Here is a 14,698-nt window from a genome sequence, read left to right on the forward strand (position 1 = left end):
AACCCTTTTAAGGGTTAAAAGTCCCTAGGAAAGATCACTATCTAATTTCTTCCAACAGTATCAACCCTGAATCAAACATCAAGGTACTGAGAATAAAGGAAATGATTGCGAATGCAAGGACTCGCATATTAGACAAATTCTACTTGTAATTTCCATGGGAAAAGCCCATGTCTATGATGTTGAGGTGAAAGGCGTTTAGTAAACACACGCAAAGATTATTGTCCCCAACCAACGCCCAAGTATGAATCAAGACGTGGAAGAAAACCATATATATTTAATTGGTAGTCATGTGGGTATTATTGTCTCACAATTTCACAACGGTACAAACAACTAAGACGTTGCAAATGTCGGAAGTGAAATTTGCGTCGTATTGAAGGTTGCTATTTTATTTCGATTTTTCTACGCAGCTACAACGAACAAAACATGAACTTCTCTTATGGTTGACGATGCGAAGGTCTCGCGAACTTGATGGTTCTCACGCACAACGGAGGCGTAAGCGCAAGTCAAATACCTTCGAGGGAAGGTTAGAGAAGGGGAAATCCCTTACATAAATGTCATCGAGGGAATTTCGAACAAAGCTATTTAAAGGTCGAGAAACATCGGCCGGTGATGTGACGCAATGCCTTTCCTTTTTGAACATCATGCCTGAAAAATAATTTTGCCCCCGTAACACAACCGCAGGGAGAAAGTGAACCCCAGCGACTAGTGTTAGAAATGGTATTCACGAAGCAGATTAAGGTGGAGACATGTAGCTACACCGATGATCATTGCCGAATAATGCATGCGCATGTTGCATGGTCTAGAGCAACAGAGCGGTCAAACGTTGGCCGCGCGTTAGTTTCCCGCGCAAAATTTCAAAGGAAACATATAAGGAACAAAGCGACATAAAATCGAAACGTTCACAGATATTTGTAAAAGGACCCAAATTCGGGAACAGAAAAACTCGAGAATTTTAAAAAACAAAGCTTACTCATTTACGGGTATCCTGTTGACATACTATTCTGTTTTGAGCTTCACCAACAAACCCAGAGGACATTCTGACTCTAAGACGAACAAATAATAGAGGATTTCGGTTTATGTCCATCTAGAAATTCAAATCTATGATTCCGGTTCCATTTCCGTGTTCTGATCCCCATCAAGCCCGTTTTCAGCGGGGCCTTGCTCTGAGGGCCGCGTTTCAGGTGTTTCATGTGCCCCTTCTCGCTGGATATCCTCCATCCGTGAAGCGGAAGTTGTTTCGTCTTCACGGAAGGTAGTCTCTGAATCTGCATCTCCTTTGTTGAAAGAGATTGACAAGTCATTCTCTTTAATGCCTTTACTGACATTCGTATCTTGCACTGTGGGAAAGTTTTCTCGATTTTTAGCTATATCGCTGCTATTTTCAAGATTCGTTGTTGTTTCAGCATTTTCCATCTCAATATCTTCCTCTCTGACATTCTTGTTCTCACAACCCATTCCTGCGCCATCAGCTGACTCCAAATTTCCGTCATTAGGTAACGAAACATCTACAGTTACGTCCACCTGATTATCAAACATTTCAATGTCATTTGCTTGCGCAGAAGAATCGTTCTCCACTCCAACATTTCCTGCTCTGCTGTCAGCGTCTTTGGCAGTCTCCACAACTTCATTAGATGGCGAGGGTTCCTCGATGACGGTTGTCTGGTCACCTATCAGGGAATAAAAACATGTTATCAACATTCAAGGTGGACACTGAGTTTAGTTTTCTGTGGTTGTTCTGAAAAATACCCCGCTCACCATAGAGTCTCTGTGGCTCAGTAGTAGAGCATCAAAGGTCTGAGGTTCGATTCCTCTTAGGACCTATAATTTTTTCTTTGTCTCACTGAAAGTATTTATCTTTGTGGGTTCACCAATTCCAGGGTTTCTTTGAAATCATCTTAATGACAGATGGTTTGTTAGCTAAGTTGGTAGAGCGCTGCATCGGTATCACAGAGGTCATGGGTTCAAATCCCGTATGGGCCTTAATTCTTTTCAGGTCTTATTTTCACTACTACTAAGGTAGTGTTAATACCTGCAAGGATCGCTTCCATATTCGTTTCTTCAACCGCAGTTCACATATATGATTTTCAAACATCTTCAGTCATTTATTCACCACTTCGGCCTTTGATTTCGACTTTCTAGCGCCTGAACCAGAAGGTTCTAACTGTAGTAAAATTCACTGGTATGTCCACAAAAAGTATGGTATACTGTGACTTATCAAGAAAAAGTTGAAAATATTGGGAATCTAGACTTCTCTTGTTTGTTTGTTTGTTTGTCTATTTTTGAGGGTTTGATATTTTTTCCAGAATTACCTCAGTCTGTGAAAAAAATACCCTCCGTCTGGGCCAATCAGCATTCAGTAATTTTTTACGTGAGTGACAAGGTAGTTCATAACTTGATTTGAAATCCCTTCAAGAGTAAAACTTACTTATTTGAGTGTTTTCATGAGCAGTCTGATTCTCCTGAGCAGCTCTGCGTTTTGCCAATGCCCTTTCTCTATTCAAACGCATCCGTTCTTGTTGTTCAGGAGTCAAAATGACCTTTAAGGCAGAAAATGAATAAGAAGTTTGCATTAAGCTAATGTGCATCAGCTGAAAAACAAAGCTGAGGAAAATTGTCATAATGAAAAACAATTCTTAACTTACCATCCCGTTTCTTGGCTCAACTTGTACACCAAATGGTTGAACCTGAAATAATTAGAAAATGTTTCAAAAAAATGTTAATTACGTGTTGTAATTCATCCTTCGGAAAATGTACTTTTTGGGTAATGTACAGAATACATTATGGAGAATATGCAAACTGATGTTAGGGCATAAAGGTTTGACTTGTGGAGGAGATAAAAGATGACAAATTGACCTTCTATACATACATTGTTTGAAACAGGAGTAGCAGAAACTTGTGACTGTGTTCCATCATCCCTGGATACCACTAATAATAAAAAAAAATATTTTAATTTCCAAGTTATAGTCAGGAAGGCAAAGTCTGTACTGAAGCCAAGTGGCACATCCAACCAAAGCTTGTCCTGGTTTCCAGAGCTGAGTATCACTATTTCCAACCCCTGCTTCCCAGGTCAGTCCCTAGCATTTCAACAGGCTTCCCTGATAGTTCACTGCTACCTATTTTTATTCCTGGGTCCTGGGTGGAGAGAGGCATGGGGAGAGTAAAGTGTTTCACTGAAGAACAAACATAATTAAACTCCCCCCCCCCCCAGTCTCTAACCCAGACTCTTCTCCCCAGAGCCCAGTGGACTAACCACCCAAACACTTTGTCTCCCACTGACAAATTAAAACATGACAATAATTAGAAAGTTTTATGTATCATCCAGAATAATCAATTTCTGACTTGTCTGAAGCAGATATTTAGCTTTGTCACACAACACAGGAGAGTATGAGCTGTGTGACAAGACTGAGCTATAACCATAAAGGAGATCAGAGTAAAAGTCCTTGGGCAAAACGTGTTAATTCCTTGGTAGAGGAATATTGAATAAAGTGTTTAGTACAAGGTAATAATGCTCATACCGCTCTCTTGTGCATCAAGCTCTGTATCTGATTTTTCTCCATCATCAATTGTGTCATGTTCACCTCGCCTGACTCTCTTGATACAGTTCTACAGTTAATGACAAAACATGTTCCTTTTGATAAATCAGCAACTCAGATGAATAAGCTCTTGATTGTTAAACAAACTCTCCTTGTCAGAACCACAAGAACTGTACAGAGAACAGTGTGGAGACTATGCATAACTGTGATCACCAAAACCCTAGTTGTGAAAACCACACCAGTCAAAAAGCATATTGACATACCATTGGTTTGTACTGAACATTTCAATGGCTGGATTGAAAAATACTGCAATCTATCATATCAGTTTTGCACTCTGGTTGATTTTAATGATCTGGTACCATTTGAAAGACAGACTTACCAGTAAGTATTGTTACTTGGTAAGAGGGAGGGTGGTTTGCATTAAAGGTTGACTGCTATTTCCAATTCATTAAGGTTATATACCAGCACAACCTCTGAGCTGTGACCTCACATTCCCATTTCAAATGTGGGCAGATTTAGAGACAAGATAAAGATGAACCTTTCTTCTGATCCTGGAAAGTGAACTATATTTATAAATTCTTACTTGAACTAGCTTTTTACTGCCCAACTTTTCCACTTGATCAACAACATCTGCAAAGGGAAACTTGGGAAACAAGCGATGTGCCCAGTGCTCATAACGCTGTAACAGTAGCTTCAGATCCGAGGCCTGAAAGAATCAAGGGCTCTAAGTTGACTAAAATAAACTTGTTCATAGTTTAAAGGTAAAAGATGAAGTCTGCACTCAAGCCAAGTGGCTCATCCAGCTGAAACTTATTCCAGTTTCCTTAGCATGAAGCCACTAGGAGTATCACTTCTCCCTCCTGGATGGGATGCCAGTCCATGCGTTACCCCCTGACAATTCCCTGGTACCCATTTACTCTCCTGGGCAGAGAGAGGAACTGTGAAAGTAAAAGGGTTTGACCTAAGAACAAAACATAATGACTCAGCAAGGTCTGAAACCCAAGCCTCTTGACCTCAAGTCCAACACACAAACCATTTTACCAATGCCTCCCACCTTATAGTTTATACTGACCAGTTTTTTCTCGAAGAAAATTGATATTCATCATGTCACAAGCATGGAACAAAGAAAAAAACTTAAATTCCTGTGAGGAATCATCCTAGCATTTCTCCACTCAATGCTCCAATACTCTACCACTCTAGCAGATCATAAGTTTACAGATCATGTGTACCTCATGACCTTTCCCTTTGAAATTGACTCCATCACAAAGGTGGGTTAAAGCTGGAAGACCACGGTCACTGCACAACCTGCAAAAAAATATATATATATTTGTTAGGCTCCTATAAAAATCCAAAAGAAAGAGCCACAAAGGTTAAAATGTTTTGTTTCCTCTGGTAAAGGTTACTTAGAAGATTTCAATAATGATTAGATCAAAAACAACAAATAACCCTTTAAACTGCAAGAGTGACCAGCATCTTGTTTTGCCTTCCAGCATCACTGCTGGCTCATGCGTTAAGATCATGAGAATAAATGAAATGATTGTTAATCTAAGAAGCTCTTTGATTGTTCAAAAAATTCTCCTTGTCAGTACCCACAGAAATGCATTAGTTTTCTGTTTCTGATTTCATTCAGTTACACACAGTTCAACTAAACATGTATTGCTGGTGTGGATGGGGTATTTGTTACCCATGGCCATGTACACCAGTGTGTATAAGTTCTTTATCTGTCTCCAGAGTATGGCGTGTGTGCAATTATTTCCCTTCTTACTGTACATGTTACACCTAAGATTTGTCTTTACACATGTAAAATGTTGTTGAGTTTTGCCATACTCTGCATACTGGGTTCTTCAAAAGGTCACTTGCAGCACATAAAGGCAATCAAATTGTGACAATTCAATTACCAAATAAAATCAAGTTTCAAGTTCCTTAGCTCTACAATGCAAAATTCACAATTTTTTTTATACAAAATCAGTTCTTTAATCTTCTACTTTATATGAAGTGGGATACTACAAGGGGTTAATGAAAAAAATTGAACTACATTCATTCATGCTCCATGCCTTCATATTGCCTTAGCTCCAATTAATTATCGGCGTATCGTATTTCTATTCTGAGATACTTGTCAAATATTTCAGATATCAAAGAAATATGATGAGCATTTTACAAGAGCGTGGGTCAAATGAAATAATCCGAGAGCCCTGTGAGAATTCGATCCTGGTCAATTGCGATTTCACGGTGGGCTGATCTATTAGCGGAATTGCAAAGAACTTGATGGCGAGTCGATATATTCTCTTTCCTCATTTAAGTGTATTTTTTCTACCTGATTTCGTCTAGCTTCGGCCTCGGCGATCTTTTTACTTTCCGCTTCGCGTTTGACTCTTTCTTGCTTCCTTCCCCTTCATCCGGCTGATCTCCATCTGCGTCGCCATTTTGGTTCATTTCGTCTTCGTCGCGATAAGGAGAAAGCGGTGGTAAAGGAGGTGGCAAATCAAAAGGATCATCTTCATCAGACGGAGCAGGTTCGTCTCTTGCAGATTCATCGACCACAGAAGAAATCGCTGCTGCAGACGACATTTTTCTCTCTTCCGAACAACCGATCAGTCAGAAGCACAACCTTTACTATAGTTCCCGCCAAAATTATGATCCGCTGACCGGAACCTCTCATGTCGCCTGAAAGTCATCTCGCCTGAAGTAGTAACTATCTCCTATGAGCTTAAGTCATTTCGCCCCAAGTCCCGAGTAATGTCGCCGAAAGGCCTTATTGTGAGTTAACAGAAGAAAAAACTTACATTTAAGATCAGGCTCATACGCTTAAAATTTGCTGAGAAATCTTTATCACTCAAATAGCGGTGTTCATTTTCCACAACAATCTCAATGTCGGTTTGCCTGAGTTCCATGAAAGAAATCGAATCGAAAAGAACCAAAGGTTCATATCGAACGCGACCTTCGTTGGAGACCATGAAGAATTTGACTGTGTGGTGTGAATTGAAATACATGACCACAATTACATCAAATCAGTATACACCGAGACAACAGTATTGTCTATATGTTACGGTAACGACTCTAGAAGCGTCGCTCGTTTCTAACAACCAATTGCAAGTAAACCGTTGTTCGTTTCTAAAAACCAAAAGTTCTTAAAGCTGTCTCACAGGCTAGCAGTAGCTAACTTACCGATCAAAAAGACTTTCCTATTAAGGTCTACGCAAGGCTTTGGAGATATTCATTCAGGAACTACAAGACTATCACGGAAAGACAATTTTCAAGGAAAGCGCGTGGTCAAATCGCGTTGAAGGGGAAGAAAAGAATTTTTCAAAAATATTGAAGGGGTTTACGTCTCGAAATGAAAAGGCACAAGAGAAAAGTAAACACACACACAGAGAACGGTAAATTGGTTTAACATGTGGGATCAAGGTGCATCTTTAATCAGCACGATCTCAACAAGTACAGTGAACTTTTGAGTCAGACATTTTCCTTCTTTTCATGAGAGCAGCAAGAAATGTCAGTTTTCTCGTAGGATAGTCAGCTCAATGTACTTGATGCCTTCTTTTTCTTTTGCGTCATCGCCATAGATCTCCAAGAACAGGCCATTTTTAGGATTCAGCTTGTTCTGATAAATCATTTCTCTGCTAAAGCCGCCATCGAGCGAGACGAAACAGGTTCCCCATCTGTCAGCCAGGCTCAGCTGTATGTCGAATCTTCCTGGGTAATAGGATTCGGAGGGCTTTGGGAGAGGGCTATCTGTATTACGCTTCGTTATTGTTAGCCCGCTATCTCCTTCGATACCACGACATGGACTATAAGATGCGTAATTCAATTTATCAGTTGTTAGCACACCAATGAAGCGATTACTATCAGAAACAGCGAAAGAGGGGTCACTTTCTACTTGGCCATATTTTGTTTCTAAAGCAACCGCCATCTTGACGACAAGTTTAGCATCTGCGTCAATGACTCCAGGAGGAATCAGAGGAACAATCATCAGACGATAGAGTTGGCTTGGAGCGCCAAGGAAGGTGAGAAGACGAGGAGTGATGGAGTTGTGGTGATGGATGAACGAGGCCTCTGCTATCAGCTTCATGGGTGTGAAGAATTTGTAATATACAAGCTGTTCATCAAAAAATGAAAGACACAAACGTGAACCATAAGAAAAGTAGCTGAAGTAACCTGCCGAGGTTTACTAATCTTAAAAGTCTTGAAGAACATTTCATTACGTGTTCGATACTCCTTAGGAGAGGCAACATAGAAACAACTCACGAAAGGAAATCCAGAAAAGCTCTAATAAAAAACCTCTTTTAGGTGAATCGCGAAATCAAAATGATGGGCTTTAAGTGCATGGGATGGAATTCTTTTTGCGGGGTAAATCGGTCGATCTGTTCAACAGAGGAGAAGCATTGAATGATCCTGAATATTACGTGTCAATAGATACAGTCGACAGACTTTCTGCATGTGTCAGTAGACCGTATTATTTCGACTCTACCAAAGTCAAAGAGACAGAAGAGAGAATCATTACCTGTGGCTGTTTCCTCGTGTTTTGAGGCTCAAGATCGCGTCCCCATCCCAACGATACAGCAAACATCAACAACATGACTTTGACGATCTTCATTTCTTAAGTAATTAGGTTAACTGCGCGGGTACAAAAACTGCGACGGAATGAAAACTGACTTTGATGAAGACATTTTAATTCTTTTTGTTATCTGAAAACCTGGAAATTTTCGCGTGTTTGCGACTCGATTAGACAATACAATCAGACAGACAATTACTCAAAGGCTGACGTCTTCAGCAACACTAAAAATTGGCTTAGTAAACACTTTAAATACATAGAAACAGGCTACGTGTAGCCTTACGGGAAAGGGTCTGGCTACACGTAGGCTGATAAAAACAATGAGTGATCGCGTCCGGCAATCCTACTCCTCGAACAAACCTGGCTGAAGAAACTGGAAACCTGTAATTCGTTATTTACACACAAAACGAAAAATAAGTCACCTTTTTCTTCGGTCTCTCTCGCCTATATGCTAAACTTATTAAAAATTATTTAAAAATTCAAATTGAAGTAAACTTGACAGAGTGATCTGAGAATGCGTTTGCTAAAGAACAGTAAAGAACAATGACAATAGTTGGTGGGTATTACGCTCATCGTTTTTCTCTTGTTGCCATAATTTGGACTAAACAGTTCCAGCATTAAATGTTTTGTACGTACTCCTATGACAAAATAGTTTTTTTTCTTATGTCAATAATATCAGGTAATCCTGAATTAGTTTTGTTTGTTTATTTCGATCTGAGATTACTCCAGAAAACTCGTCACTTTCTCAGATGCAAAACTAAAACCAACCGCGACATGCTCAAGTACCTTTTCACGCACTTCAGAGAGTTTGCTTCTTTCTCTACCCTGTGTTCTCAATGGCTTCTTGTCATGTTTTCTTTGCTCTGATCGGAAATGACCATGCTATAGTTTAACAATAATTATTATAAAATAATTCAAATAGTACGCGCGCCCTAATTGCCCTCGATAAGCTGGAAACCACTCCGCTTCGCGTCGTGGTTTCCTACGCTTATATTGAAAATAGTTGAAAATGCTAAAACTCAGTACTAAAAAACTGCTTTAATTTCACAATTTACGAAAACTCTTTACCTTCACTTTGTATATGTAATCACATGAGGCCAAGTACTATTAAGGATTAATTGCACGAGAGTTTTCAAAATTTTCCAAAATTTTGAAAACTCAAGTGCAATTAATCCTTAAGAGTACGAGGTCTCATGGGATTACTTGTTTATCAATAAAGGGCAAAACTTATACGAAGGAAAATCACGCGCGCAGTCTATTTTTAACAAATTTCAAGATAACGAACGGTTGCCATGCAACGGATTAGCCAATCATTAACAGGTAATCATGCCCTCTCTTGATTACTAAAAATGCCCTCGATTAAGAAAAAATGCCCTCTCTCTCAACCAATCAGCGCTCAGTAATTTTGCCCTTTATTGATAAATAATGTTATAAAATGTCCTTAATTACATTTCTACATTAAAATACAGCTACCTAAAGGAACAAATAAAATTAATGAAAAGAAAGTAAAAAAAAAATGTATTATCTTTGCTTTTTCAAGTATTAGAATTCCAAAATAATTTTCTATCACACAGTTTCAAAGAATGTGCATATCTGTGAAGCATCGGATTGCAAATATTACTTTCTCAAAAAATAACACGAGTCAATTTGTCCCATCTGTATTGGGTGGACTGCTCAGACAATCAATCAAATGAATTTTTTTTTTAAGATATGTGATAATCCAACAAATTTCATTCAATCTTGAATAGATCAGTAATAAAAAGGTGAAAATGCAAAATCTGATGCAAACTTGAATTTTTCATTCCTCTAAATATTAGTAACAATGATTGTTATAAAACCATGATTTTCAGGTGTACAATATGCATAAAATAGACTATTTTTGAAGATATCATACTAAAATTGATAAATGTAGGTATTGAATAATGATAATTTAATATAAATTAGAAAAATGTTTCTAAGAAAATAGTTATCTACCCAAGAACAAAATTTCATGTATTTTGTACAATGCAAAACATAATTCACAAGCCATTGGTTCAGAAATTCCCACATATATATTTTTCTGTTCTTCCCTCTCTCTATCTATTTATCAGTCAGTCATCATCCAGTAATCCAGTCAGTCAGTCAATCAGTCCTTTTAATGATTAGTCACTCAATCATTCAGTTGGCCAGCAGGTCTTTATTCTGTCTGGCTATCAGGTTACTAATCAGATTTAATGTTTCTCAAATTTGATTTCCATTGACTGCATCAGGGCCTGTCTCATGTTTAAATGTTTTCAGCTCAACCTAAAAGCAAAATAAATGCAAATAAAATATTTCATATTTGCTTAAATTGCTGCATTGCACATCTGTCACCAATTAAAAATTGTCAACATGGGCCGAAATATTCATTTCAGATAATGTTTTCATTTAAAATTATTTTTACCAATACCTCTAACTGTTCACACTTGGATTTCAGCTGTTCAAGTTCTTCTTTTAGCTCACTGTTTTCCTTCTCCAAGACTTCAATCTTCCTGTCTGCTTGTATTTGCACAGACAAAACTATACCTGTTGAAATTTCCCCACACAATGTTAGATGACTGTATAACATTCTTGGGACTGACTGACAAACAAAAACAAAACTATAAGAGCCCTGCTTTGAACATGTGGATTTGTTTAAACACTTTACACCCTAACATCAGTATGCACATTCTCCTGCCATTCTCCATTCATTTCCTAAAGCGCTGACTGTAACCGTTTCCATTAAATCTAAATGTTACTGCTGCTGACAAAGGCTGCAAAATATTTTCTGATTAGATTGACACAACCGTGATAAGTGCTTTTTACTAGATAATAAATTATAATTAGCGTTTCAATTCAGGATAAGACCCTGTGTTATCAAGATCATTTCTGGAGTAGAAGACAAGTTCAGACTTTAATTTTCAATTAAGTAATCAAGACCTGCCAACATTGCTAAGCAGCAACTTACTTTTCAATTAAGTTACCTAGGTGTGATTAAAAATGAAACTTATCACTAGTCTTTACCTTCTTTCTGGTTCCTTTAATTGCAACAAGCTCGTTTCCAAAGTTGAGATTATTTTTGAGGCTATGATTGCTCAATACTTTGGTTATTTCTTCATGTAATAATTTCAGTTGGCAATTTTGATATAGGATTGCACCAAGGAAAAGGAAAAAGAATAAAGAAAGAAAGACCCTCTATAGGTTTAGTGTCTATAGTATGCCAGTGTATCAATCCAAGAACTAAGATTCAACTCTAGCTTGAAAAGAAACATTTACACTGACTAAGAAAATTTTGTTCAACAATCAAGACTTTCTTTGTTGTGATCATTTCTTTTCTTCTCATGAACTTAATGTATCAGCACCTTAGGAAATTTAAAGAGAACAGTATGGAGAATATGCATACTTATGTTATGGGTTAATAAAATGGATAATTTTTGATAATTATACATGTATGTAGAACAACACAATGGGTGCCCTCAGATTCTTGTAGGATGCTTTTGTACCAATTTATTAATTTTATGCAAAGTAAAACATTACCATTGACAATTCTTGTGACTCTCCAAAGCCGAAGGAGAACAATAAGACCTATTCCATCAACAGCTCCCTCCTTTCCACTGTAACAATAAAATTTAAGCAGACATCAACTTATCTCAATCCATCCAATCCGTGTCAAAGCAAAACAAAGTTATTTAGCACAACATGAATCCAGCACAACACATGATAATACAGCCGACACAATGGTATTGGTCTAGAAACTTAAAACAAAACAATAACCAGCCCTAGACTTAATCCACAAACCTGAAAGCAATATCCAAGGCAAACGATACTGTAACTACAATTCCATCAAATATCTAGAAAACAATCATGATAAATTTGTTATAATTTTCAATAAATTCTCATCACTTTCAACTATTTGTATACTTTAGATCAAGACCTATTTCAGAGGAACCCATATCTCAATGACTCCATACTTCACTAACTTCTGGTATGAAGCAAGTGCTGGTCTAAATCCCAGTTTTCTCCCCATATTTTGTGCAACCTGAACTTGTATTCATGCATACCCCTTCTGAGCAGCCACAAAAACCATCATTAAGTGTATGTGTCACCAGGAGGGAAGAGGGGAGAATTAACAACCCAATCTTGGGAGGAAAAGGGTTAATTATCAATGAGCCTTAAGACTGACTCTGTTCTAATTGGGGTATGACAAATGATTATTATAGACTGGACAAAATTTTCCCTTGGAGGGAGCAGCAAGGCTGGTGCAAAAATAGGGGCAGATCAATAATCTAATGCAGGATCAACGGGGGGAAGGGAAGGGTATATAAAATTTATGCAAGTAATAAAGCGCCATCCATCAGTTAATTATGACCCTTTTCTTGACTGAAAAAATTCATGAGGCCATTTAAGCCTCTATCAAGTGGAAACCATGCATCAAGCAGGCACAAGCAACAATTTTTCAATTGCCTGTTTGATACGTACAGGTTTCCAATAAATGTAAATGCACAAACCTCCATTTTGTGTTTGAAAAATGTGAGTCCCATAGCGTAGATCTTTACAAACAACTAAACAGAGAAAAAGAAGAAAGAACTTACAATCAATCATTTTTACATCATAAATTTTTGTGTATCAAAATTAATTATTTTAATCCTCTAACTCTCAGAAGTGATTTATATCTGACTTCGCCTTCTGATGTGAAATCCTTATCCTGCAAACAAGCATTAAGAACAGACCAATTCATCAGCTAAAGGGTGATGTTAAGGAAAACATATGCAGAGCACTAAAGAACACTGAGGTTATGAGTAACTTATTAATCTTAATAATACCTCAATCATGAAGATTGAAAGGATGGCAATACTGATGTAATGCAGGATATGTGGTGCATGACTCTCATGGTGAACTGTAACAAAAAGTAATATTCTGTGTATGGGTCAACAACATAAATAGTCATTTATTTAACAAAACAGTTGAATCTGTAATAAGCAGACACCCATGAGGAATGGTAAGGTGACTGTGTAATACAGGTTGACTTGCATGATGTTTATGTGTAATATTTGTCCTAATAGTTCAAAGAAGAAAAACAATCTGCAATATGTTGAGGGTATTTGAACTCAAAGTACTAACACTGATTCCATGACGTAAAATGGAATAAACTATATAATGGAAATTGTTCCTAATTTTATTTTATCAGTGGTTCCATTTTAAATGAATATTCTATTCAAGTGGAAGACAAAAAAAATAGATTGTTGTGACCTCCTAATTGGGGGACGACTGACCACTTGATACAGGGTGACTGCTCAACACTTTTACTCCCATGATCTCACAAGTAATTCTCCTTACTGTCTACCAAATGATTCTTATTGTGTTAGTTTGGAGAATTTGTTATTAGATCATTTAGTACTCCTATGATTGATAATTTTCTTTATTCTCATCACTTGTCTGCATGATATTGTATAGATATAGTAAGGAGAAATTCTGTCTCAGTCACTCATGGGAGTTAAAGGGTTAATACTGGGCAGCTTAGTACAGGTTTGACTGCACTTACATAAACACATTAACACTAACAGCAAAGGCACAAGGTGTATTCTATGGTTAGCAAGCAAAATTGTGATTGACACAGATCGGTGAAAATGCTTAAATGAATTGATCTTGTGAAAAGAAATATGTGTTTGGTCACTCCTAGGAGTGAAAGGGTTAACTTTAGAAAGAAAGCACTTCACTTTTTCCTGTAATTTTACACTACTCGATCGCTAAACAACTGTCACAAGTAAGCGGAAGTCTTCTCACCCAAACAAAGCACTGTGGTAACAATTCAATCGATGTTTTAAAAAGCTATTTTTTTGCTACCAAAGGCATTAAATAAAAAATCAAAATAAATGAAAACACCATCGTCGATAGATAAGTGCCTACCTTCAACTGCTTTCAAGTCAATGAGTAATTCCGCAATAACAATGATCATATCCACGACAACCAATGTTATGATGACATATTGAGCCCTTCTGCTGTGAAGAATTTCACAAAGCTGTTCTCTGTGATCGTTACAAGGCCTACAGATGAAAACAACACACTCTTCAAAAAATTTCATTCAATTGAAATAACAGATCTTATGTATTGCGATGATCATGCGACAGCATCATAAAAGCTGGATTGTAGAAATCAGACGCGACGTTTAATTCCGTTTGAATTTCATTATCAGCACCACTGATAAATTTCAGACCCAAAGCGCAAATTGCTAAGCTGAAGTCACCTTTCGTCTTCATTTTCTGTCAGGTTTACTGCACTCTCTGTCACCGCAATGTTATTAGAAGCTTTATCCATCTTGTTCAGGTTAATATTAAGATCTGAAAGTGTATCATTGTCAACAAGTCGCTGATCATCGGGTTCATACATCGACGAAGTTACTCAAGCATGCAAAGTATTAAATGATAAGGTCACGCAATGTAACTGTTGTGTCCTTCCCCCGGAAGTACTCTAGTCTCTGGCTGACTGGTTTGTTAAATGTTTTGTAACAGGTGGTTCTTCTTGAGTTAAGATCGACGTGGAGTAATTCCGTATCTTGTAATAATTAATCCTTACAAATAAGTCAAATGTGTTAACTTTGACACCTGTAAATCTGCAA

General features: G+C 37.6%; 3 protein-coding genes across 3 annotated transcripts; all 3 read right to left on the minus strand.

Moving 5' to 3' along the window:
• Window positions 1-19: 19 nt before the first annotated feature.
• On the minus strand, window positions 20-6,161 carry LOC131779269 (TIMELESS-interacting protein). The gene is made up of 8 exons (XM_059095792.2): window positions 5,848-6,161; window positions 4,763-4,838; window positions 4,117-4,239; window positions 3,516-3,603; window positions 2,867-2,925; window positions 2,643-2,684; window positions 2,426-2,537; window positions 20-1,667 (listed from the first exon to the last, which is right to left on the minus strand). Exons 1-8 carry the CDS (start codon window positions 6,099-6,101, stop codon window positions 1,099-1,101), a joined length of 1,323 nt encoding a protein of 440 aa, XP_058951775.2. The 5' UTR covers window positions 6,102-6,161; the 3' UTR covers window positions 20-1,098.
• Window positions 6,162-6,915: 754 nt separating this feature from the next.
• Window positions 6,916-8,262, minus strand: LOC131779317 (uncharacterized). The gene is made up of 2 exons (XM_059095859.2): window positions 8,035-8,262; window positions 6,916-7,629 (listed from the first exon to the last, which is right to left on the minus strand). Exons 1-2 carry the CDS (start codon window positions 8,125-8,127, stop codon window positions 7,027-7,029), a joined length of 696 nt encoding a protein of 231 aa, XP_058951842.2. The 5' UTR covers window positions 8,128-8,262; the 3' UTR covers window positions 6,916-7,026.
• A 1,018-nt stretch (window positions 8,263-9,280) lies between these two features.
• On the minus strand, window positions 9,281-14,664 carry LOC131779292 (voltage-gated hydrogen channel 1). The gene is made up of 8 exons (XM_059095822.2): window positions 14,327-14,664; window positions 13,990-14,126; window positions 12,906-12,979; window positions 12,591-12,644; window positions 11,881-11,933; window positions 11,620-11,696; window positions 10,514-10,629; window positions 9,281-10,368 (listed from the first exon to the last, which is right to left on the minus strand). Exons 1-8 carry the CDS (start codon window positions 14,467-14,469, stop codon window positions 10,306-10,308), a joined length of 717 nt encoding a protein of 238 aa, XP_058951805.2. The 5' UTR covers window positions 14,470-14,664; the 3' UTR covers window positions 9,281-10,305.
• Between the last annotated feature and the right edge of the window lie 34 nt (window positions 14,665-14,698).

This window comes from Pocillopora verrucosa, chromosome 4, assembly GCF_036669915.1.
Source record: "Pocillopora verrucosa isolate sample1 chromosome 4, ASM3666991v2, whole genome shotgun sequence".
Lineage (NCBI taxonomy): Eukaryota > Metazoa > Cnidaria > Anthozoa > Scleractinia > Pocilloporidae > Pocillopora > Pocillopora verrucosa.

What these genes read in the sequence shown, in the direction of transcription:
- LOC131779292 (XM_059095822.2), bottom strand. Translation starts at nt 14,469, where the DNA reads ATGTATGAACCCGATGATCAGCGACTTGTTGACAATGATACACTTTCA. An exon ending in TTTTCAAACACAAAATGGAG is followed by an intron (nt 11,934 to 12,590) that starts GTTTGTGCATTT and finishes ATTGTTTTCTAG; the next exon opens with ATATTTGATGGAATTGTAGT. An exon ending in AGTCACAAGAATTGTCAATG is followed by an intron (nt 10,630 to 11,619) that starts GTAATGTTTTAC and finishes AAATTTCAACAG; the next exon opens with GTATAGTTTTGTCTGTGCAA.
- LOC131779317 (XM_059095859.2), bottom strand. Translation starts at nt 8,127, where the DNA reads ATGAAGATCGTCAAAGTCATGTTGTTGATGTTTGCTGTATCGTTGGGA. An exon ending in ACACGAGGAAACAGCCACAG is followed by an intron (nt 7,630 to 8,034) that starts GTAATGATTCTC and finishes TTTGATGAACAG; the next exon opens with CTTGTATATTACAAATTCTT.
- LOC131779269 (XM_059095792.2), bottom strand. Translation starts at nt 6,101, where the DNA reads ATGTCGTCTGCAGCAGCGATTTCTTCTGTGGTCGATGAATCTGCAAGA. An exon ending in TCAAAGGGAAAGGTCATGAG is followed by an intron (nt 4,240 to 4,762) that starts GTACACATGATC and finishes TGATTCTTTCAG; the next exon opens with GCCTCGGATCTGAAGCTACT. An exon ending in TTGAGCCAAGAAACGGGATG is followed by an intron (nt 2,538 to 2,642) that starts GTAAGTTAAGAA and finishes TCTGCCTTAAAG; the next exon opens with GTCATTTTGACTCCTGAACA.